This window comes from Hemiscyllium ocellatum, chromosome 19, assembly GCF_020745735.1.
Source record: "Hemiscyllium ocellatum isolate sHemOce1 chromosome 19, sHemOce1.pat.X.cur, whole genome shotgun sequence".
Classification (NCBI taxonomy): Eukaryota; Metazoa; Chordata; class Chondrichthyes; order Orectolobiformes; family Hemiscylliidae; genus Hemiscyllium; species Hemiscyllium ocellatum.
The window spans coordinates 67,974,362-67,994,633 of NC_083419.1; the positions used below are offsets into that span (position 1 = coordinate 67,974,362).

The 20,272-nt window shown below is 43.9% G+C and overlaps 1 protein-coding gene across 1 annotated transcript in view; it reads right to left on the reverse strand.

Moving 5' to 3' along the window:
- The window catches only part of nwd1 (NACHT and WD repeat domain containing 1), an 84,448-nt gene that overhangs the window by 39,179 nt on the left and 24,997 nt on the right, over positions 1-20,272 (reverse strand). Inside the window, exons 7-13 of the mRNA XM_060839558.1 lie at positions 19,902-20,019; positions 18,163-18,327; positions 17,253-17,447; positions 15,254-15,376; positions 13,517-13,716; positions 10,240-10,512; positions 5,572-5,662 (exon numbers count right to left, since the gene is read on the reverse strand). Coding sequence (XP_060695541.1) covers positions 5,572-5,662; positions 10,240-10,512; positions 13,517-13,716; positions 15,254-15,376; positions 17,253-17,447; positions 18,163-18,327; positions 19,902-20,019 — 1,165 coding nt within the window. The remainder of the gene's footprint in view (positions 1-5,571; positions 5,663-10,239; positions 10,513-13,516; positions 13,717-15,253; positions 15,377-17,252; positions 17,448-18,162; positions 18,328-19,901; positions 20,020-20,272) is intronic.

Here is a 20,272-nt window from a genome sequence, read left to right on the forward strand (position 1 = left end):
GATGTGGTGCACTCTATATTGGTGAGACAGGCCGCTTACTTGCGGAACGCTTCAGAGAACACCTCCGGGCCGCCCGAACCAACCAACCCAATCACCCCGTGGCTCAACACTTTAACTCTCCCTCCCACTCCACCGAGGACATGCAGGTCCTTGGACTCCTCCACCGGCAGAACATAACAACACGACGGCTGGAGGAGGAGCGCCTCATCTTCCGCCTGGGAACCCTCCAACCACAAGGTATGAATTCAGATTTCTCCAGTTTCCTCATTTCCCCTCCCCCCACCTTGTCTCAGTCGGTTCCCTCAACTCAGCACCGCCCTCCTAACCTGCAATCCTCTTCCTGACCTCTCCGCCCCCACCCCACTCCGGCCGATCACCCTCACCTTGACCTCCTTCCACCTATCCCACCTCCATCGCCCCTCCCCCTAGTCCCTCCTCCCTACCTTTTATCTTAGCCTGCTTGGCTGCTCTCTCTTATTCCTGATGAAGGGCTTATGCTCGAAACGTCGAATTCTCTATTCCTGAGATGCTGCCTGACCTGCTGTGCTTTGACCAGCAACACATTTTCAGCTGTGATCTCCAGCATCTGCAGACCTCATTTTTTACTCGAAGATAGACCCCAAGATCCCACTGTTCCTCCACACTGCCATGAATCCTGCCTTTTACCCAGTAATCTGCATTCAAATTCAACCTTCCAAGTTGAATTCCATCTGCCACTTCTCTGCCCAGCTCTCCATCCTGTCAATGTCTTGTTGCAGCCTGCAATAGCCCTCAACACTCTACAACACCACCGAACTTTGTGTCAGCGGCAAAAGTACTAACCCAACCTTCCACTTCTTCATCCAAGTCATTTATAAAAATTACAAAGAACAGTGGTCCAAGAACAAATCCCTGTGGTCCACCACTAGTCACCAACTTCCAGGAGGAATGCTTTTCAACCACTACCACTCGCTGTGTCCTTTCAGCCAGCTAATTCTGTATCCAGACAGCCAAACTCTCCTGTACCCCCGATCTCCTAACTTTCTGAATGAGCTTACCATGAGGGACCTTATCAAATGCTTAACTGAAAATCCATACACAGCACTTCCACTGCTCAAACTTGATCAACATGTCTCATCATCTCCTCAAAGAACTCAATAAGGTTTGTGAGGCATGACCTGCCCCTCACAAAGCTACGTTGATTATCTTTAATCAAACTATGTTTGCCCAAATGGTCACAACTCCTATCTCACAGAATCCTTTCCAATACCTTGCCATCCACAGATGTAAGACTGACTGGTCTGTAATTCCCAGGAATTTCTCTATTCCCTTTCTTGAACAAAGGAGCAACATTTGCCTCCCTCCAATCATCTGGTATTACTCCTGAGGAGAGTGAGGATGCAAAGGTCATCACCAGAGGTGCAGCAATCTCATTCCTCGCTTCCTGTAGTAACTTTGGATATATCTGGGGACTAATCTATCTTGATGCTTCCCAGAATTTCCTGCACATCTGCTTTTTTAACATCAATCTGTTCAAGCCTATTAACCTGATCCACGATGCTCTCACTGTCAATGAGGTCCCTCTCTCTAGTTAATACTGAAGCAAAAAAACTCATTTAGGGCCTCCCCTACCTCTTCAGATTCCAGGCACACATCCCCTCCACTATCCCTAATCAGCCCTACCCTCTCTCTGATCTTATTCCTCATGGATTTATAGAATGCCTTTCAGTTTTCCCTAATCCTTCCCACCAATGCTTTTCTCTACCCCCTCCTAGCTCTCTCAGTCCATTTTGAGTTCTTTCCTAGCTACCCTGTAATCCTCTAAAGCTGTGCCAGAGCCTTGCTTCTTTAACCTTAAGTAAGCTTTCTTCTTCCTCTTGATGAGAAGCTTGTCTTCTCTTGTCTTCCAAGGCTCCTTCACCTTACCATTCCTTTCCTGTCTCAGTGGGACAAAGTTATCCAACACTCTCAACAAGTGCTCCTTAAACAGCCTCCACATTTCCGTTGTGCATTTCCGGTAGAACAATTGTTTCCACAGCTCCTGAGTAATACCAGTATAGTTTCCGTTCCCCCAATTACATATCTTCCCATACTGTCTGTTCTGATCCCTCTCTATGGCTATGGTAAAGGTGAGGCAGTTGTCACCGAAATGCTCTTTCATCGAGAGATCTGACACCTGGCCTGGCTTGTTGCTGACCACCAAATCCAATATGGCCTCCCCCCCAGTCAGTCTATCCATATATTGAGTCAAGAATCCTTCCTTGACATACCTGACAAAATCGGCTCCATCCAAATCATCTGCACTAAGGAAGTTCCAATCAATATTGGGGAAGTTGAAGTCACCCATCACAACAACTCAGTTACATCTGCACCTTTCCAAGATCTGCTGTCTAATCTGTTTTTCCGTCTCTCGGCTGCCATTGAGGGGTCTATAGAAAACTCCCAATAAAGTGACTGCTGCTTTCCTGTTACTATGTCTACCCATACTGACTCAGTACAGAAACCCTCCTCAACAACCTCCTTTTCTGCAGCTGTGTTGTACTCTAATTAGCAATCCTACTCCCTTCCTATTTTTTTTTAAATTTCTAATCCCTGGAACATCCAGCAACCATTCCTGCCCCTGTGAAATCCATGTCTCCATTATGGCCACAATATTGTAGATCCAAGTACTGACCCATGCTCTAAGTTCATCACTCTTATTCCTGACACTCCTTGTATTGAAACAGATACAATTAAACCCATCCCTTTGCCATATCAACCCATCCTGACAGACTCTCTGCATTCTATTTCTGCCCATTCAACAACTACCTTCTCCTCTGATCTGTAGCTCTGGTTCCCATCCCCCTGCCAAACTAGTTTAAACCCTCCTGAAATGCTCAAGCAAATCTCCTGCCCAGGAGATTGGTGCCCCTCCAGTTTAAGTGCAACCTGTCCTTCATGTACAGGTCCCACCTTCCCCAGAAGGTAGTTCAATGATATAAGTATCTGAAGTTCACCCTCCTGCACAAACGCTGTAGTCACGTGTCTAGCTGCACTTGCTCCCTGTTCCTCTCTTCACTAGCACGTGGCATCAGTAGTAATTCTGAGATTACTGCTCTACTCGATGTGCTTTTTAGCTTCCAACCTAACTCCCTGACATTACTTCTTAGATCCTCAGATCTTTTGCTAGCTATGTCATTGGTGTCAATGTGTACCATGACTTTTAGCTACTCACGCTCCCCCTTCAGAAACTTGTTGACTTCAAATAGGTGGGAAGTAAGTTGCAATGAAGACATAAGAAATGGATATGGATATAGGTGGATGAGCTAAAATTTAATGGGCAGATGTAGTTAAATGTGGATGAGTGAGGTTATCCATTTTAGTCAGAAGAATAGAAAGGCAACTTATTATTTAAATGGAAAGAAACTTCAGTGTGCTTCAGTGCAGGATGGTTTTATGTTGTTGTATATGATTGCAGAAAGCTAGTATGCAGGGACAGCAGGTAGTTAAATAGAATTTTGGCATTTATCTTTAAAGGAATAGAGTATTAAAGCAGGGAAATATTGCTGCAACTGTGCAAGGCAATAGTGAGACTGCACCTGGAGTACTGCCTACAATTTTGGTTCCCTTACCTGAGGAGGGATGTAGTTTTATTGGAGGCAGTTCAGAGGAGGTTCACTAGATTGATTCCAGCGATGAAAGGTTTGTCTTATGAAGAGAGACTAAACAGTTTCGGCCTCTACTCTCTACAGTTTAGAAGGTGAGAGGAGATGTGATGGAGATGCTAAAGGCGATGGACTAATTAGACATCGAGAGGATGTTTCCTCATCTGGGACAATCTAGAAGAAGAGGTCATAGTTTAGGATAAGGCACGGCAGACTTAAAACAGAGATACAAAGAAATTATTTCTCTTGGAGGGTTGCGAATTTTTGGAATTCATTCCCCAAAAGTGAGGGCATTGAGTAAATGTAAGGAGGAGATAGACAGACTGTTAATTAGTAATGGGTTGAGAGGTTATGGAAAGCAGCTGAAAAGTGGAGTTGAGACTGAGATACATTCAGCCATGATTATATTAAATGGCGGAGCAGGCTCGAGGGGCTGAATGGTCTCTTCTTGCTCCTTGTTCTTATATTCTCAGCAATAGGAAAGCTTCTGTTGGTAAATGGTTGAGGAAAACAGATGGAAATTTGTTATATTGATATCAAAATAAAGGAAAGCTTGAGCAAATCAGTTTTGTTAAAGCACTTATCTAGCCTTTCAGGGCTTATGCCCGAAACGTCGAATTTCCTATTTGGATGAAGGGCTTATGCCCGAAACGTCGAATTTCCTATTCCTTGGATGCTGCCTGACCTGCTGTGCTTTTACCAGCAACGCATTTTCAACTAAAATATATCAATATCATGCTAAAGCTATCATGCAAAAAAAGGCATCTAGTTGTGATGTTTGGATCTTTCATTCTTACTGTAAGTATCATAGTGTTCGTTCTCCTTTAGTATCTTTTACTAAAGGGGATGCCAGGAATGATTTGCACAGCCAGTGCCCCCTTGAGATGTTGAAGGGCAGGGATGGATCGAAATCAGTAGTATTACTGTAACAGTGCAGGGAGAAGGGAGTTTGCAATCATAGAATCCTTACAGCGTGGAAGCAGGCCATTCAGCTCATCGAGTCCATGTGGATCTTCTGACAACCATCCCACCCAGATCTGCACCTCCACCCTGTCCCTGTAACCCTGCATTTCCCATGGTTAACTCTGTGCACTATGGGGCAATTTAGCATGTCCAATCCCACCTAACCGACAGATCTTTGGACTTTGGGAGGAAACTGGAGCACCCGGAGGAAACCTATGGAGTCACAGTAAGAATATGCAAGCTCCACACAGACAATCACCTGAGGGTGGAATCCTGTGAGGCTGTGGTGATAGACATGGTGATTGGGGGTGTGAGAGGGGGAGTTACAGAGAGAGAGGGAGAGAAAGAGAGAGAGAGAGAGAGAGATTGGAGCAGGAATACGATACACAGTTCTGCTATTTTCTTGTATTCTGTCAAGGAGAGTGTGAAAGCTGCTGAACATGCCTCATCAATTGTTGAACAGTATTCATCTCCTGAGCGCATTTTAGCCTGACCATATTCATGGATGTTTTACAGAGAGTCAAGTTTGTGGTGCTGGAAAAGTACAGCAAGTCAGGCAGCATCCGAGAAGCAGGAGAATTGACATTTTGGGCATAAGCCCTTCATCAGCCCTTCATTATGAAGAGCTTATGCCCGAAACATCGCCTCTCCTGCTCCTCAGATACTACCTGACCTGCTGTGCTTTTCCAGCACCACACTTTCGACTCTGATTGCCAGTATGTGCAGTCCTCACTTTCGCCCTGTTTCTAGAGAGTGTTTGGGATGGAAAATTTGAGGATGGTTATGGTTAAAGTGCTAATGTCATCAGACTCAGAATTCATAGGCATACATGAATGTCCAGGAGAATATGAGTTCAAGTCCTGCTACTGGTGGAATTTAAATTCAATGAATACATTAGGAATTGAAAGCTGGTCTCAGTGACTGTGTAAAAATGTATATTTTTAAAAACAAAACTGTCTTTTGAGATTTCTGATATGGTCAGTACCTGCCAAAAGACACTTTTCATCTTTTGAAGCAAGCAAGAATGTGATTGGACAATTGACCCTTGCTGTGACGCAGCTCCCATCTAGAGATACCTGTGGAAAAGAAAAGGGGAAATTCTTAGAAATGAATCCATGATATTCTCAGTCAATCTGGAAATCTTATAAGGTATGGTCTGTGAAATTACAATGTCAACATAACCAAGAAAGGTCATTTGACTCATTAATATTGTCAGCTCAGTAGGTCCCTTGTGGTGTAACAATCTTTCTTGTGCATGAAGGAACTACTGGCTGGTTTCACAGAATCTCTACAGCATGGAAAGAGGCCATTCAGTCCTTAGAGTCCGCACCAACCCTTCGAAGAGCATCCCACCCAGCTTCCTACCCTATACCTGTAACCCCACAGAGATCGGTTTTCGTGAGGTGGTCACACCTAAGGTGGAGGCAGAGTGTAGTTGGGTGACCACCAGGAAAAGCAAAAGGAGCAGGCAGAGAGTGCAGGTGTCGCCTGTGGCCATTCCCCTCAAAAACAAGTATACTATTGGGAGAGGTGATGACCATTCAGGGGAAAGCAGCAGTAGCCAGGTCAGTGGTACTATGACTGGCACTGGGGCACAGCACGAAAGGGTAAAAGCCAACAGGATCTTAGTGATAGGAGACTCGAGAGTGAGGTGGACAGACAGGAGATTCTGTGCTGGCAAATGGGAATCCAAGATGGTGTGTTGCCTCCCAGGTGCCTGGGTCTAGGATGTCTCGGAGTAGCTACAGAACATTCTCAAGGGGGAGGGTGAGCAACTAGAAGTCACTGTACACGTTGGCACAAATGGCATAGATAGAAATAGGGATGAGGTCTTGCAGAATGATTATACAGAGCTAGGAAGAAAATTAAAAGCCACAACCTCATCGGTGGTAATCTCCAGATTACTTCCGGTGCCATGTGCTAGTGAAGGTAAGAACAGGAAGATATGGCGGATAACTGAGTGGCTAAAGAATTGGTGAAGGAGGCAGGGATTCAGATTTTTAGATCATTGGGATCTTTTCTGAGTCCCCCTATTCAAGAGGGACAGATTGCACCTGAACTGGAGGGGGAACAATATCTTCATGGACAGGTTTACTAGTGCTACAAGGGAGGGTTCAAAGCAGGTTGGCAGGGGGGTGGGATTTGTCAACAGCAGGGAGGCAAGTGCGGAGCTGGAAGGTGATACAGTAATCAGAAATAGTAAAGGTCAGGCTGGAACATGGAAAATAGTAAAGGAATGCCTGTTGGATTTATTTTGATGCAAGAGGACTTACAGGTAAGGCTGATAGGTACATGGGACTAGGATATTATAGCAATTACAGAAATATTGCTAAGGGAGGGACAGGACTAGCAGCTTAATGTGTCACAGTGCAGGTGCTTTAGGCGGATCAGAGATGGTGGAAAGAGAGGAGGGAGAGTTGCATTTTTGAAGAAGGTCAGTATCATAGAAGTAATCAGAGATGAAATAACTGAAGGATCATCCATGAGGCTTTGTGAGTGCACCTAAGAAATAAGAAAGGGATAGTGATGTTATTGGGATTGTACAATCGGTCAACGGGAATTAGAGGAACAAATGTGCGGGGAGATTGGGGAAACCTACAGGAGCAATAGGGCTATCATAGTTGGGGATTTTAATTTTCCGAACATAGGCTGGGACTGCCATAGCGTTAAGGGCTTAGATGGGGTGGAATTTGTTAAATGCATTCAGGAAAGTTTCCTCAAGTAGTATAGAGAGGGCCTACTTAGGAAGGAGCAAAATTCAATCTACTCTTGGGAAATAGGGCAGGACAGGTGACTGAGGTGACATTGGGGGAGCACTTTGGGACCAGTGACCATAGTTCTATTAATTTTATGTTATAGTTATGGAGAAGGACAAAACTGGTCCACAGGTTCAAGTTCTAAATTGGGTCAAGGCGAATTTCAAATGAAATTCGACAGGAACCTAGAGGTTGATTGGAGTCATTTGTTTGCAGGCAAGGAGACCTCTGGTAAGTGGGAGGCCTTTAAAACTGAGAAGGCTGGAGTTCAAGGTCTATAATTTCCTGTGAGGGTGAAAGACAAGGTTGACAGGAATAGGGAACCCTGGATAACAAGAGGTATTGAGGCTTTGACCAGGAAAAAGATGGATGTATGGCTCAGGTACAGACAGCTGGGATCAAAGGAATTCCTGGAGGTGTATAGGGGATGCAGGACTTTACTGAAGGGGGTAATCAGGAGGCCGAAAAGAGGCATGAGATAGCTTTGGCTGAGAAAATTAGGGTGAATCCAGAGAGGTTCTTTAAGTATATTAAAGGAAAAAGAATAACAAGAGAGAGAATAGGACTCCTCAAGGGCATGTATGTGTAGAACCAAAGTCCTCAATGAATATTTCTCAACTGTATTGGCCATGGAGAAAGACATAAGGATTTGGGAACTTGGGGAAGTTAGTGGTCATATCTTGGGGACAGTCCATATCACAGAAGAGAAGGTGTTGGATGTCTGAGAGTATATAAAAGTAGATAAATCTCCTGGTCCTGACCAGATATATCCAAGATCACTGCAAACAATGAGAGAGAAATTGCAGGGGGCCCTGGCTGACATTTTTGCATCATCATTAGTCGCGATGAGGTCCTAGAAACCTGGAGGGTAGCGAATGTTGTGCCGTTATTCAGGAAAGGCTGCAAAGAAAAGCCTGGGAATTATAGACCAGTAAGCTTAACATCTGTGGTGGGTTAAGTTACTTGAGAAGATTCTGAGAGATAAGATATACATGCATTTGGGAACAGGGTTTGGTTAGGAATAGTCAACATAACTTTGTGCATGGGAGATCATGCCTCACAAATTTGTCAGCATTCTTTGATGGAGTGACCTGGAAGGTTAAAGATGGCAGGGTAGTCGATGAGGTCTATATGGATTTCAGTAAGGCCTTCGATGAAGTTCCATCTGGTAGGCTTCTCTGGGAGGTTAGATGGAAGCTGAGGGAGCTGACAAATTGGATATTCAATTGGCTTGATGGTAAGAAGCAGAGGGTAATAGTGGAAGGATGCTTGTTGGACTGGAGGCCTGTGACTAGCAGAGTGCCTCAGGAGTTGGTGTTGGACTCATTACTGTTTGTTATCTGTATCAATGATTTTGATGAGAATGTTCAAGGCATGATTAGTAAGTTTGCTGATGATAGTAAAATAGGCAGCATCATGGACAGCGAGGAAGGTTATCAGAAATTGCAGCAGGACTTTGATCAGCTGGGGAAGTGGGCTGAGAAATGGCAAATGGAGTTTAATATAAATAAGTGTGAGGTCTTGTATTTTGGAAAGTCAAACCGAGGTAGGAGTTTCCTGGTGAATGGTAGGGCCTTAAGGAGTGTAGTGGAGCAGAGGGACCTTGGAGTTCAGGTTCATGGTTCTCTGAAAGTGAAGTAACAGGTAGACAGGGCAGTGAAGAAGGCTTTTGGCACACTGGCCTTCATCAGTCAGGGCACTGAATATACAAATTAGGAAGTTGTGTTGCAGTTATATAGGATGTTGGTGAGGCTGCACTTGGAGTATTGTGGTCAGTTTTGGTCATCTTGCTATAGGAAGGATTTTATTAAACTGAAAAGAGTACAGAAGAAATTTACTTTGATGTTGCCAGGACTCAAGGTTCTAGGTTATAGGGAAAGGTTTGAAAAGCTAGGACATTTTTCTTTAGGGCATAGGAGACTGAGGGAATCTTATAGAGGTGTATGAGACCATGAGAAGCATGGATAGGGTGAATGCACTCAGTCTTTTTCCCAGGGTTGGAAATCGAGGACCAGAGGGCATCAGTTTAAGGTTAGAGGGGAAAGAATAAAAGGGCACCTGAGGGGCAACTTTTCTACATAAAGGGTAGTACAGATATGGAATGAGCTGCCAGCGGAAGTGGTTGAGGAGGGTACAGTAATAACATTTAAAAGGCATTTGGACAAAAATACAGATAGGAAATGTTTAGAAGGATACAGGCCAAGTGCAGGGAAATAGGGTTAGTGTGGATGGACATTTTGGTCAGCATGGACCAGTTTGGGCCAAAGGGTCTGTGTATGTGCTGTAGGACTCTACCATTCTCTGACTCTGTGGCCATAGCTAATCCACTCCTGGAAGCTACAGGACAATTTCCCATGGCTAATCGACCTGACCTGAACATCTTTGGATTGTGGGAGGAAACTGGAGCACCTGGAGGAAACCCACGCAGACACAGGGAGAACATGCAAACTTCACACAGACAGTCGCCTGAGGCTGGAATTTCCCTGGAATAAGGGTTATTCCCAGAATAGGCTTCACGTTGAGTAGCAAGTCATTGAGCTTGCTTCAAGCTTTCACAGTGCTGCTTAAATAGATGCTATAGCCCTTTAAGGAGTTGCAGCACCCTTTGTAAATTCCTCACGCCTGAGTTACATCAGCTGTACAGGTAAAAATCTGCTACATATATGTTAATTGAGACAGAAAGAATAGCTCCAAGAAATTGAACAGCGCAGATTAAATTCAGAGCAAACAAATGTAATCTCAAGCTTATCTGTCATTCCATGCAACAACTCGGTTGTGAGCTGATCCTGGGCCAGCAACAGCTTTTCCCGGAAAACTTTTCCCAGAAATGTAGACTGGAGATTGCCCATAAGAAGTTCAAAGGCACTTTCTGCACCTCGAACCTGAACATTCCATACCATTGCCACAAAGCCATCGTTGAATCCCACCGCGACTTTGTCTTGGCTTCTGATTGAAAGAATGCAGGTCGGGGTGGAGAGACTTAGGCCGGTGAGATGGTAAGTGTTCTGTAGAGTGCCCTGGATTTCATCCCACACACACAATGTGCCCCCAAAAGACATGGTGAGTAGCGAGCTGTGGGATCCGAGCACTGCTGTACATGTGGTGTGGTCCAGGGTGCCACCGGATAAGTGGAACAGAGGCTGTCCGTTTTTCAGGTGCCAAGCCTTTATCTGAAAGCAAGAAAGATCATAAGATGGACCGTAAGTACTGTTAGAATCTGGACAAGCAAGGGAATCTCTTACTTTACACAACAATCTGATTCCCCCAGCGCAATTATTTTCCCATTTGTCCTGCCAGAGATTGAAGACAAACTTGGCAATGCCTAACATCAAAGTGAAACAACTTCTCTTCCAATTTTTGGACAGTTTTGAGAAACCCCATCTGGGGATGGAGTCATGTGAAACAGCGCCTCCTCCTGGTACTTATACTGTGATTGACTTTCATCTACCAGTTTTCTTCTCACAAGGTTTCAAATGAAATGGGGCCTGGTGCTATGGGCTTGGATCTGACTCCCATGCCATCTTGAGGGGAATACATCCACATTCATCAGAAAATAAGACATGGGGGCTGGAGGAGGCCATTCAGCCCCTCAAGTTTATGGGCAGCATGATGGCACAGTGGTTAGCACTGCTACCTCACAGTGCTAGAGACCTGGGTTCAATTCCCACCTTAGGCACTGACTGTATGGAGTTTGTATGTTCTCCCTGTGTTTCCTCTCACATTCCAAAAGATGTGCAGGATAGGTGAATTGGGCATGCTAAATTGTCCATAGTGTTAGATGAAGGGGTAAATGTAGGGGAATGGGTCGGTGTGGACTTGTTGGGCTGTTTCCACACTGTAAATAATCTAACCTAAAGTCTGCTTGCCACTTAATATGATCATGGTTGATTTCAACTCCATTTTCCTGCCCCATCTCCATAACCCTTTAATCTGTTACGAATTAAAGATCAGTCTATCTCTTCCTTAAACTTAACCATGGCTCAAATCATAAGGAAGAGGAACAGGAGTAGGCCATTCAGCCACTTGAACCTGCTCCGCCATTCGATAAAATCATGGCTGATCTGACATTCCTCACATCCACTTTCCTGCCCTTTCCCCATAATGCTTGATTCCACCACTAACTAACAATCTATCTATTTCAGCCTTAAATACACACAAGGACTTTGCCTCCCCAATCATCTGTAGCAAAGACTCTCAATCCTCTGAGGGACGAAATTCCTCCTCATCTCAGTTTTAAATTGGTGCCTTCTTATTCTGAGACAATGCCCTCTGATCCTTGACTTTGCCATGACAGGAAACATCAGCTCAGCATTTACCCTGCCAAGCCCCTTAAATGTTTCAATGGGATCATCTCTCAATCAACTAAACTCCAGTGAGTCAAGTCCCACACTGTTTGACCTTTGCCTATAAGACAATCCTGCCACACCAGGGATCATCCTGGTGAACCTCCTCTGAACTGCCTTCAATGCAGTTACATTTTCCCTTCAATAAAAGGACAAAATTGTATGCATACTCCGATTCCCTGTCTGTGCTCCTTGTGGGTCAACAGAGATTATTCAATAAAATAGCCCCATTAGGAATAAGCCTCAGTCCTCTTCTTTGATCTTAATGTACAGCACTAAAGACATCCTGCTCATTTTGTAGGCTAAGGATGTAACTGAATTTAGAACAGGGGTTGATTAGTAGACTTAAAATTCATCGGTCATAATCTAATTAAATGGCAGAAGAGTTTGAATGACCTCCATTAGTTCCCATATTCAATAAATTCAACATAATATATTGTATTAGAATTTTTAAAAATTCAGTCATGGGATGTGGACATCTCTGAATAGGCCAGCATTTATTGCCCGTCCCTAATTGTCCATAGGGCAGTTTAGAATCAATTACATTGCTGTAGGTCTGGAGTTATATGTAGGCCAGACCTGGTAAGGATGATTGATTTCCTTCCCTAAAGGACATTAGTGAATCAGATGCATTTCCCAACAATAGGGCTGCACAGTGGCTCAGTGGTTAGCACTGTTGCCTCACAGCTCACCTCATAGCCTCAGACAACTGTCTGTGTAGAGTTTGCACATTTTCCTTGTGTCTGCGTGGGTTTCCAGCCTCAATGCAGATCAGGTGGATTGGCCATAGTGAAAAATACAGGGTTATGGGGACAGGGGATTGTATCTGGGTGGATGCTCTTCAGAGAGTCAGTGTGGACTGCTCCCATTCTGTGGTATTCTATGGATTAACAATGGCTTCATGGTCATTATTAGACTTTTAATTCCAGATTCCTTATTGAAATCAAATTCCACCATTTGTTATAGCAGGACTTGAATCTGGGTCTCTGGATTAATAATTCCAGCAACAATACCACAAGGCCATCACTTCCCCTGAAGGGATACCTTTTTCTAGAGGCATTCTGAGATGATAGGGTTTATGAGAAGGATAACCATTCTCCAATATTAGGATGGGAAGCTGAAAATGGAGGCAGTATTTCTGAAAAAAGTCCAAAGATGGTGAGTAGTGTATTCTGGAATAAAAGAGTACAGACACCAGTGTTCCTAAATTAGGATGTCTATCAACAAACACATTGAGTTAGGCCCCATCTAACACCCCCTGAGAAAAGGAACAGGAAGTGACTTCACCACTGGAAATGACATCACCAACCCAAAGAAACCCGAAAATATAAATAGAAAGCAGGAATTATCAACAGTGCTTCATCTGAGGCCCACTGAAGATGTTATCTAGTAGGGTGACAAAATGTCTGGAAATGAACCATCCAGCTCAGCGAGCAAACCTACATCCAAAACCTCAACCTCAATCTTCTCAAAACTCGCTCGGATGGTTAAGTCAGAGAGGACGAGTCCTTGCCTCAGGCCTAACTAGCACTCACCCACTATCTGACAACATGCACATGCTCACACGTCTTTCTGCTGTTTCCTGTCAGGTTTTTAAGAATAATAAATAATGCTGTATTGGTGGGGGTCACCTCACAAACCTAGGATCCTGAGTCTGATTGGAACGTCCCTATCATTTGCACCAGTGGCACGCTGAGCTCCTCACACTGTATGAGTAGATTCTTGAAAATCAAATGCTTTTTGAGGGAAAATCCGTCTAAGTTCCCTTTTGGAATTGTACTGCCGAGCACAAGGATCTCATTTACAATTAGGGATCATAGTGTTCTTCTACCTGGGGGCCTGAGACTGAGTAGATCACGTCAGTAGCTTCGTCCACATGGAGCAGTGCAAAGTGTTCATAGCCGGAGTGATCCTCTGGGATGGAATAGATCTCTTTCCCGGTCAATAGATTCCACAGGCGCAGTGTATGGTCAAAGGATCCAGACACAGCTTGAGCCTTGTTGTGAATCACCTTGATGCACTTTACTTCGGCTATGACAAATAACAAAACAAAATGATTAGCAGGGACAGATCCATCAAGACGGATCCTGAATTTCCAGGTTTGTCGTGATATCCCACAATTATGTTTTTCCATTTGTTTCATGGGATGTCAGACTATCCCAGCATTTATTGCCCATTCGTAGTTGTCCTTGAGAAGGTGGTGGTGAGCTGCTTTCTTAGACTGTTGCAGTCCATGTGCTCTAGGCAGACCCACTGCGCTGTTAAGAAAGAATTCTAGGACTTTTGACCCAGCAACAGTGAAAGAATAGTGATGTATTTCCAAGTCAGGATGGTGAGTAGCTTGGAGGGGAACCTGCATGGTATTCCATGTATCTGCTCCCCTTATCTATCCGGTCTTGGGTTTGATTAGATTAGATTACTTACAGTGTGGAAACAGGCCCTTCGGCCCAACAAGTCCACACCGACCGCTGAAGCGCAACCCACCCATACCCCTACATATACCCCTTACCTAACACTACGGGCAATTTAGCATGGCCAATTCACCTGACCCGCACATCTTTGGACTATGGGAGGAAACCGGAGCACCCGGAGGAAACCCATGCAGACACGGGGAGAACGTGCAAACTCCACACAGTCAGTCGCCTGAGGCGGGAATTGAACCCAGGTCCCTGGCGCTGTGAGGCAGCAGTGCTAACTGCTGTGCCACCGTGCCACCCTGGTGCTGTCTATGGATGGTGGTGCTGTCTATGGAACTTTGGTGAATTCCTGCAGTGCATCTTGTAGATGGTATACAGTGCTGCTACTGAGTATCAGTAGGTAAAAACAATGACTGCAGATGCTGGAAACCAGATTCTGGATCAGTGGTGCTGGAAAAACACAGCAGTTCAGGCAGCATCCGAGTAGCAGTAAAATCGCCGTTTTGGGCAAAAGCCTTTCATCAGAAAAGATTTACAAGAATGTTACCAGGACTGGGGGGAGGGGGGCGGGGGGGTTGAGTTATAAGGAGAGGTTGGAGAGGCTTGGACTATTTTCCCTGGAGCATTGGAAGCTGAAGAGTAACCTTATAAAGGTTTATAAAATGATGAGCGACATGGATAGAGTGAATAGCCAGGGTCATTTCCCCACAGCTGGGGAGTCCAGAACTAGAGGGCAGAGGTTTAAAGTAAGAGAGGAAAGATTTAAAAAAGGCAACTTTTTTCACACTGAGGGAGGTCATGTATGGAATGAGCTGCCTGAGGAAGCAGTGAAGGTGTGTACAATTTCAACATTTAAAAGTACATTTGGATGGGTATATGATTAAGAAGGGTTTAGAGGGACATGGGCCAAATGCTGACAAATGGGATTGGGTCAGATTGGGATATCTGGTCAGAACTGATGAGTTGAACCAAAGAGTTTGTTTCCACGCTGTATGGCTCTATGATTCAATTTCAAAAATGGCCCATCGACAACCAGCTGCAATCTCCAAAGGTGACCTTTCCATTTTCTCTACACAGAATGCATTGTTCACTTTCCACTGGGGGCTGTTAACTCATATTTGGCTTTATATCACGCTAAAGTTTTGCCTCACCAGAATGGCCCGTCAGCGTGTGAATCACTTCGATATCCTGCAGGTTCCATACGATCATCATTCCATCCAGTGAAGCTGCCACCAGCAGTGTGCAGTCAGTACTTAGCTCCATTGCAGTCACCCCTGTGGACAGAAGCAAGTTAATGGCTACATTAATGAGATGCTACAGTAAATTAGAGATGAGCTATCAGATCCCCTTCATGAGCAGTTAATGACGATCTCCCCTGAAGTTGGCCTTTTCAAAGACAAACTTGACTTCAACGAATCTGCACTTGACACTTGACCTTAACATATTTTTAGTTCTTCCCAGCTTTTGATCTTTTGAGAGTTCTCGGAGCAGTAATGAAGATCTCCCCTGAAGCTAGGAAGAGAAATAAGCTGTCACTTGACTAAAAGGAATTACTGAGGAATAACATTCACTGAGACATACAGCATGGAAACAGACCCTTCGGTCCAACTCTGACATGCTGACCAAATTTCCCAAACTAATATTAGTCCTGTGTTTGGTTCCTATACCTCTCCCCCTTATTATTCATATACCTGTCCAAATGTTTGTTTAATACTGTAACTGTACCTGCATTTATCAATTCATCTGGCAGTTTATTTTACACATGAACCACTCTCTGTGTGAAAAAATTGCCCCTCACGTTCTTTTTAAATCATTTTGCTCTCACCTTAAAAATATGCCCCCTAGTTTTGGGCTCCCCCACCCCAGGGAAAAGACCTTGACTATACACTCTATCCATGCCTCTCATGATTTGATAAACTTCTATAAGATGACTCCTCAGCCTCTGATACTCCATGGAAAACAGCCCCAACCTATTCAACCTCTCCCTATGGCTCCAGGAGTGGCAAAAGTTCAGAAATTGGACAAAAATGAAAAATGAGAGGGATAAAAAGGAAATTCCATTGAGCTATTTGTGAACTGATTGAAGAGTTCAATTGTTTCAACAGGAAACCTTAAATGTGACCCTTCCTCATTCACATCAACTCACAATACCCTCTTCTGATGAAAACCCCAACCTTTCAGCACAGGAACCATTCAGGAACTGAGATAAATGTATTGATTTCTGAGTGGCATTTGCTGAAAGAACGTTGGCAGGTAGCCAACGTAGATATTGACTCAATCCACCCTAACCAGGGTCCACCCTTGGCAGGAATCGTACACTTTCACCCCAACAGGGATAGCTGGATAATCCTGACGACGTGATCTTTCAGGAATTGTTTTATTTGCTTGATAAACAGCTCGAGCATACTTTCAACACTTTATCCCAAAAACACTGAATTCAGTAAGAAGCTGACAAGTGTACACCCAATGTAAAGGTCAAAACCCTGTAGTCCTTTTTGTTATTTTCAGTGATTTTCAATATTGTACAGGTGGAGGACCAAACACCCATAATGTTCATTTTTGAAGAGAAACTCATTTTCACATGCATTAAATATCTGGAAATTCATTTTACAGGAAATAAGAAAGAAATTATGGCCCATAAAAACTGAAAGAACTGCAGATGCTGTAACAGATGCAAAAATAGAAATTGCTTTTGAGGAAGGGTCACGCGACCCTGATGTCTGTCCACAGATGCTGCCAGACCTGCTAAGCTTTTACAACAATTTCTCTTTTTGTTTCAGAAGTTATACTCGGTTGTGTTGGTTCCTGAAAGGTTACTTTTATGAAAATTAATTTTATAAGGGAACTTAAATTGTGAATGTAACATGATGAAATAACAAAGCGAATTAATTTAAGGAATATTTTGGGGCACATTTTTCAATTGCTTTAAGGCAGGATTTATCTTCACGTTTGAGATCATAAATGATCCGACCCTGAAATAATTAATTGGTGCATTAATTGTAACACATTTAAGAAGTGTCTTAGTTTGTCTTTCGGTAAGTCTATCATACTTCCAACAGTGAAAAGCTGTAGAGCTCTGTGTCATTTTGTGTCAGCTAAGAAATTCAGATGCTTTAAGGTGTAACTGAAAAGGGAACATGTGGAGTGTACCTTTGCTGAAGCCAGTCAATGTTGTCCTTAGTGGTCCCCCAGGAGGCTGAAAGAAGCCACACAGAGGAGTGAAGATTGGGTTGGGACATGCAGCACACCATCTTTCACATTGCTGGCACAGTTTGTCAATCATTGGGTAAGAACCCTTGAAGAAATGGAGGCGAGCCAACATCTCAGTGTAAAGGACACTCTGGTCTACAAAGAAAATACAAGACACTGGCATTGAACGTTACACAGGACGCTCTTTCAGAATGGCTAACCATCTAAGTACGAGGTACTGGCCACCAGCTCTATTTCAAGTGAATGTTTATCATGACCAATTTGGTTTTGTCAAACCACAAGTATTAAATCACAGCCGTGCTAACCCATTCCATTCTCTGAAGGATTGACAGCAAATATTTCTGAAACCAGTATTAACCCGTTCTATTTTCTAAGGGAGTATTAACCTATTCCATTCTGAGTCAGTGATGAGTACACTGATCTCTAAGGAGTAATAATACACACCATTCTTCAAGGAAGGGTTAACCCAGTCCATTTTCATAGTGAACATTAACCTAGTCTAGTATCTCAGTGAATGTTAACCCAATACATTCTCTCAGTTAACATTCACCTGATCTAGTGTCTCATCTGACAATGAACATTAACCCAGTCCATTCTCACAGTGAACATTAACCTAGTCTATTCTCACAGTGAATATTAACTCAGTCCATTCTCACAGTGAATGTTAACCTAGTCTATTTTCAAAAGTGATGCTAAACTATTTCATTCCAGCAGGAATAACTCACTCATTTTCCAATGCTGTGTTAACTAATTCATTCACCAATGCAGTAAGAAGCCTCCAAGGATATGTGAACTCTTCCCGTTCTGCAAGACAGTGGCCAGCCACTCCACTATCAGCAGTGGCTCTTACCTATTCCATTCTCCATGAAGTCCACTGTCGGCCAGATGAGTAAAAGTGCATCCTGAACAAGCTGCACCTCAGGACAATCGACTTGCTTGGTGCAGGCGTAAAAATCCTCCAGCAAACCTTTCATTCCTGAGGCTTGTACTTTGCAAACTATCCATTCCATGTTCCCTAAAAATTCCAAAGAGCCCAAGATGTTAATACAGTGCTGAGAGCTCATGGCTCTGTTAGGCCTCAATATATCCTGTGGGAGAATGTGTGGTACTGTTGTTGATCCAGACATTAACTCAGAAGGGGAAATGGCATTCTGTTGAGAGGGAGAGACAAATGAAAACTGCAGTTTGTGAAGCAGTGTTGATTGGTAGACCTGAGACATTTACCAAGCAAGGACTGTTAAGTAAATAACAAGGCCCGTATCAAAGCAAAGAACTCAAAGGTTCTTGTGTTAGTTACCTCTCAAATACAACTGTAGCACTGAGCTAGACACAGGAGAACACAAGAGCGGTCCTGAGTTCAACAACAGGGAATGGTTCTTTTAACCTGAAGGGAATGTTTTCTCAAACTCCATCAGTTTTGTCCATTTTGCCCGTTCCCTGAGTGAGAATTCTGACCAGCTCCTAAAAACCTTCAATCTTTAGCCTTTTCTAAAGTAGTAAACACAACTTTTAAGGGGTGACATGGTGGCTCAATGGTTAGCATTGCTGCCTCATGGCGCCACGGGACCTGTGTTTGATTCCAGCCTCGGGTAACTGTCTGCGTAGAGTTTGCACATTCTCCCCATGTCCGCGTGGATTTCCTTCTTGTGCTCCAGTTTCCTCCCACAATCCAAAGATGTAAAGATTAGATGGATTGGTCATGCTAAATTGCCTATTGTGTCCAGGGGTGTGCGGCTTAGGTGGGTTAGCCATGAGAAATGCAGGATGATAGGGTAGGGTGTGGGTCTAGGTGGGATGCTCCTCAGAGGGTGGGTGTGGACTCAAGCGGCTGAATGGCCTTTATCCACACTGTAGGGATTGAATAATTTATACCTGGTAGGTACACACATGTCTGTGTGTGTGTATATGCACATGTATGGATCGTGGGACACTCTATACAGTCAATGAAGTACTTTCAAAATGCAGTTACTTTGTAGGAAACACAACAGCTATTTTGGGCATAGCAAGTTCCCACAGACAGCAATATGACATACAACTAGGATATCCTGGCATACTGGGTATTGTACATTGACATAATTTGACATTATGTCAAATTTCCATTATAATGATGGATCATTGGGGGTTAAAGATTAACCAGACTATTGAAAAACTTCCATGGTTTTCTTGAAATAGTCCCTGGGGATTTTGATGCCTCTGAGATGACAGATTTGATTTAATGTCTTTGCTAAAATTCAGCATCCCGTACAGAGCTGCATTCCCTCAGTGCTGCACTATTAACAATGTCCTCATGTTTCTGGACTGGGGATTGAACCCATGATGACTGAGTTATGGCTGACAGTATATTGGATGTTAATTGGTCATCTCTCAGGGTCGCAGTCACTGACAGTCACATCAGCTCAATGGTTCATAATCAGAGGCTTCAAGATCGTTCTGCCAATATCTCCACTCAGTGCCCAGATATGTCCTGAATACAATATACACACAGTGTCCCAAAATAGCCGACATATGTTTAGATCACTAAGCAGTCCACTCAGAGGATCTCAGATTATGATCATCCTCCTTAGAATGAGGTTCAAAGCTCTTCCTTACCAAGAACCTCCTGTTTCAGCTCCTCAATGCGTCCCCCATTCAGCAGATGGTGCGGTAGTTCGCTCAGTTTCCGCAAGTTCAGGACATCGTCACCAAATCTCAGTGGCTGAGCAGAGACCTAGGCCGAAACAAAAAGGTTCGATTCACAATCATTGGATTCTGCTAGAACCCTGACTCCTGAGGGAGGTTCGCAAAGGGACCAGGATCTATGAATGTTCCAATCCAAGCTGATTTCCAATAGGCAAAGCAACAGAGGTTTGAGAAGTGTCTATCACACGCTGAGTCCGAGGTGGCAGTGCAATCACTTAGCTGTGGACCATTCTTGCTAGCTACCCCTCTGGCCATGGGCTAGTAGCTATTGTTATTATGAG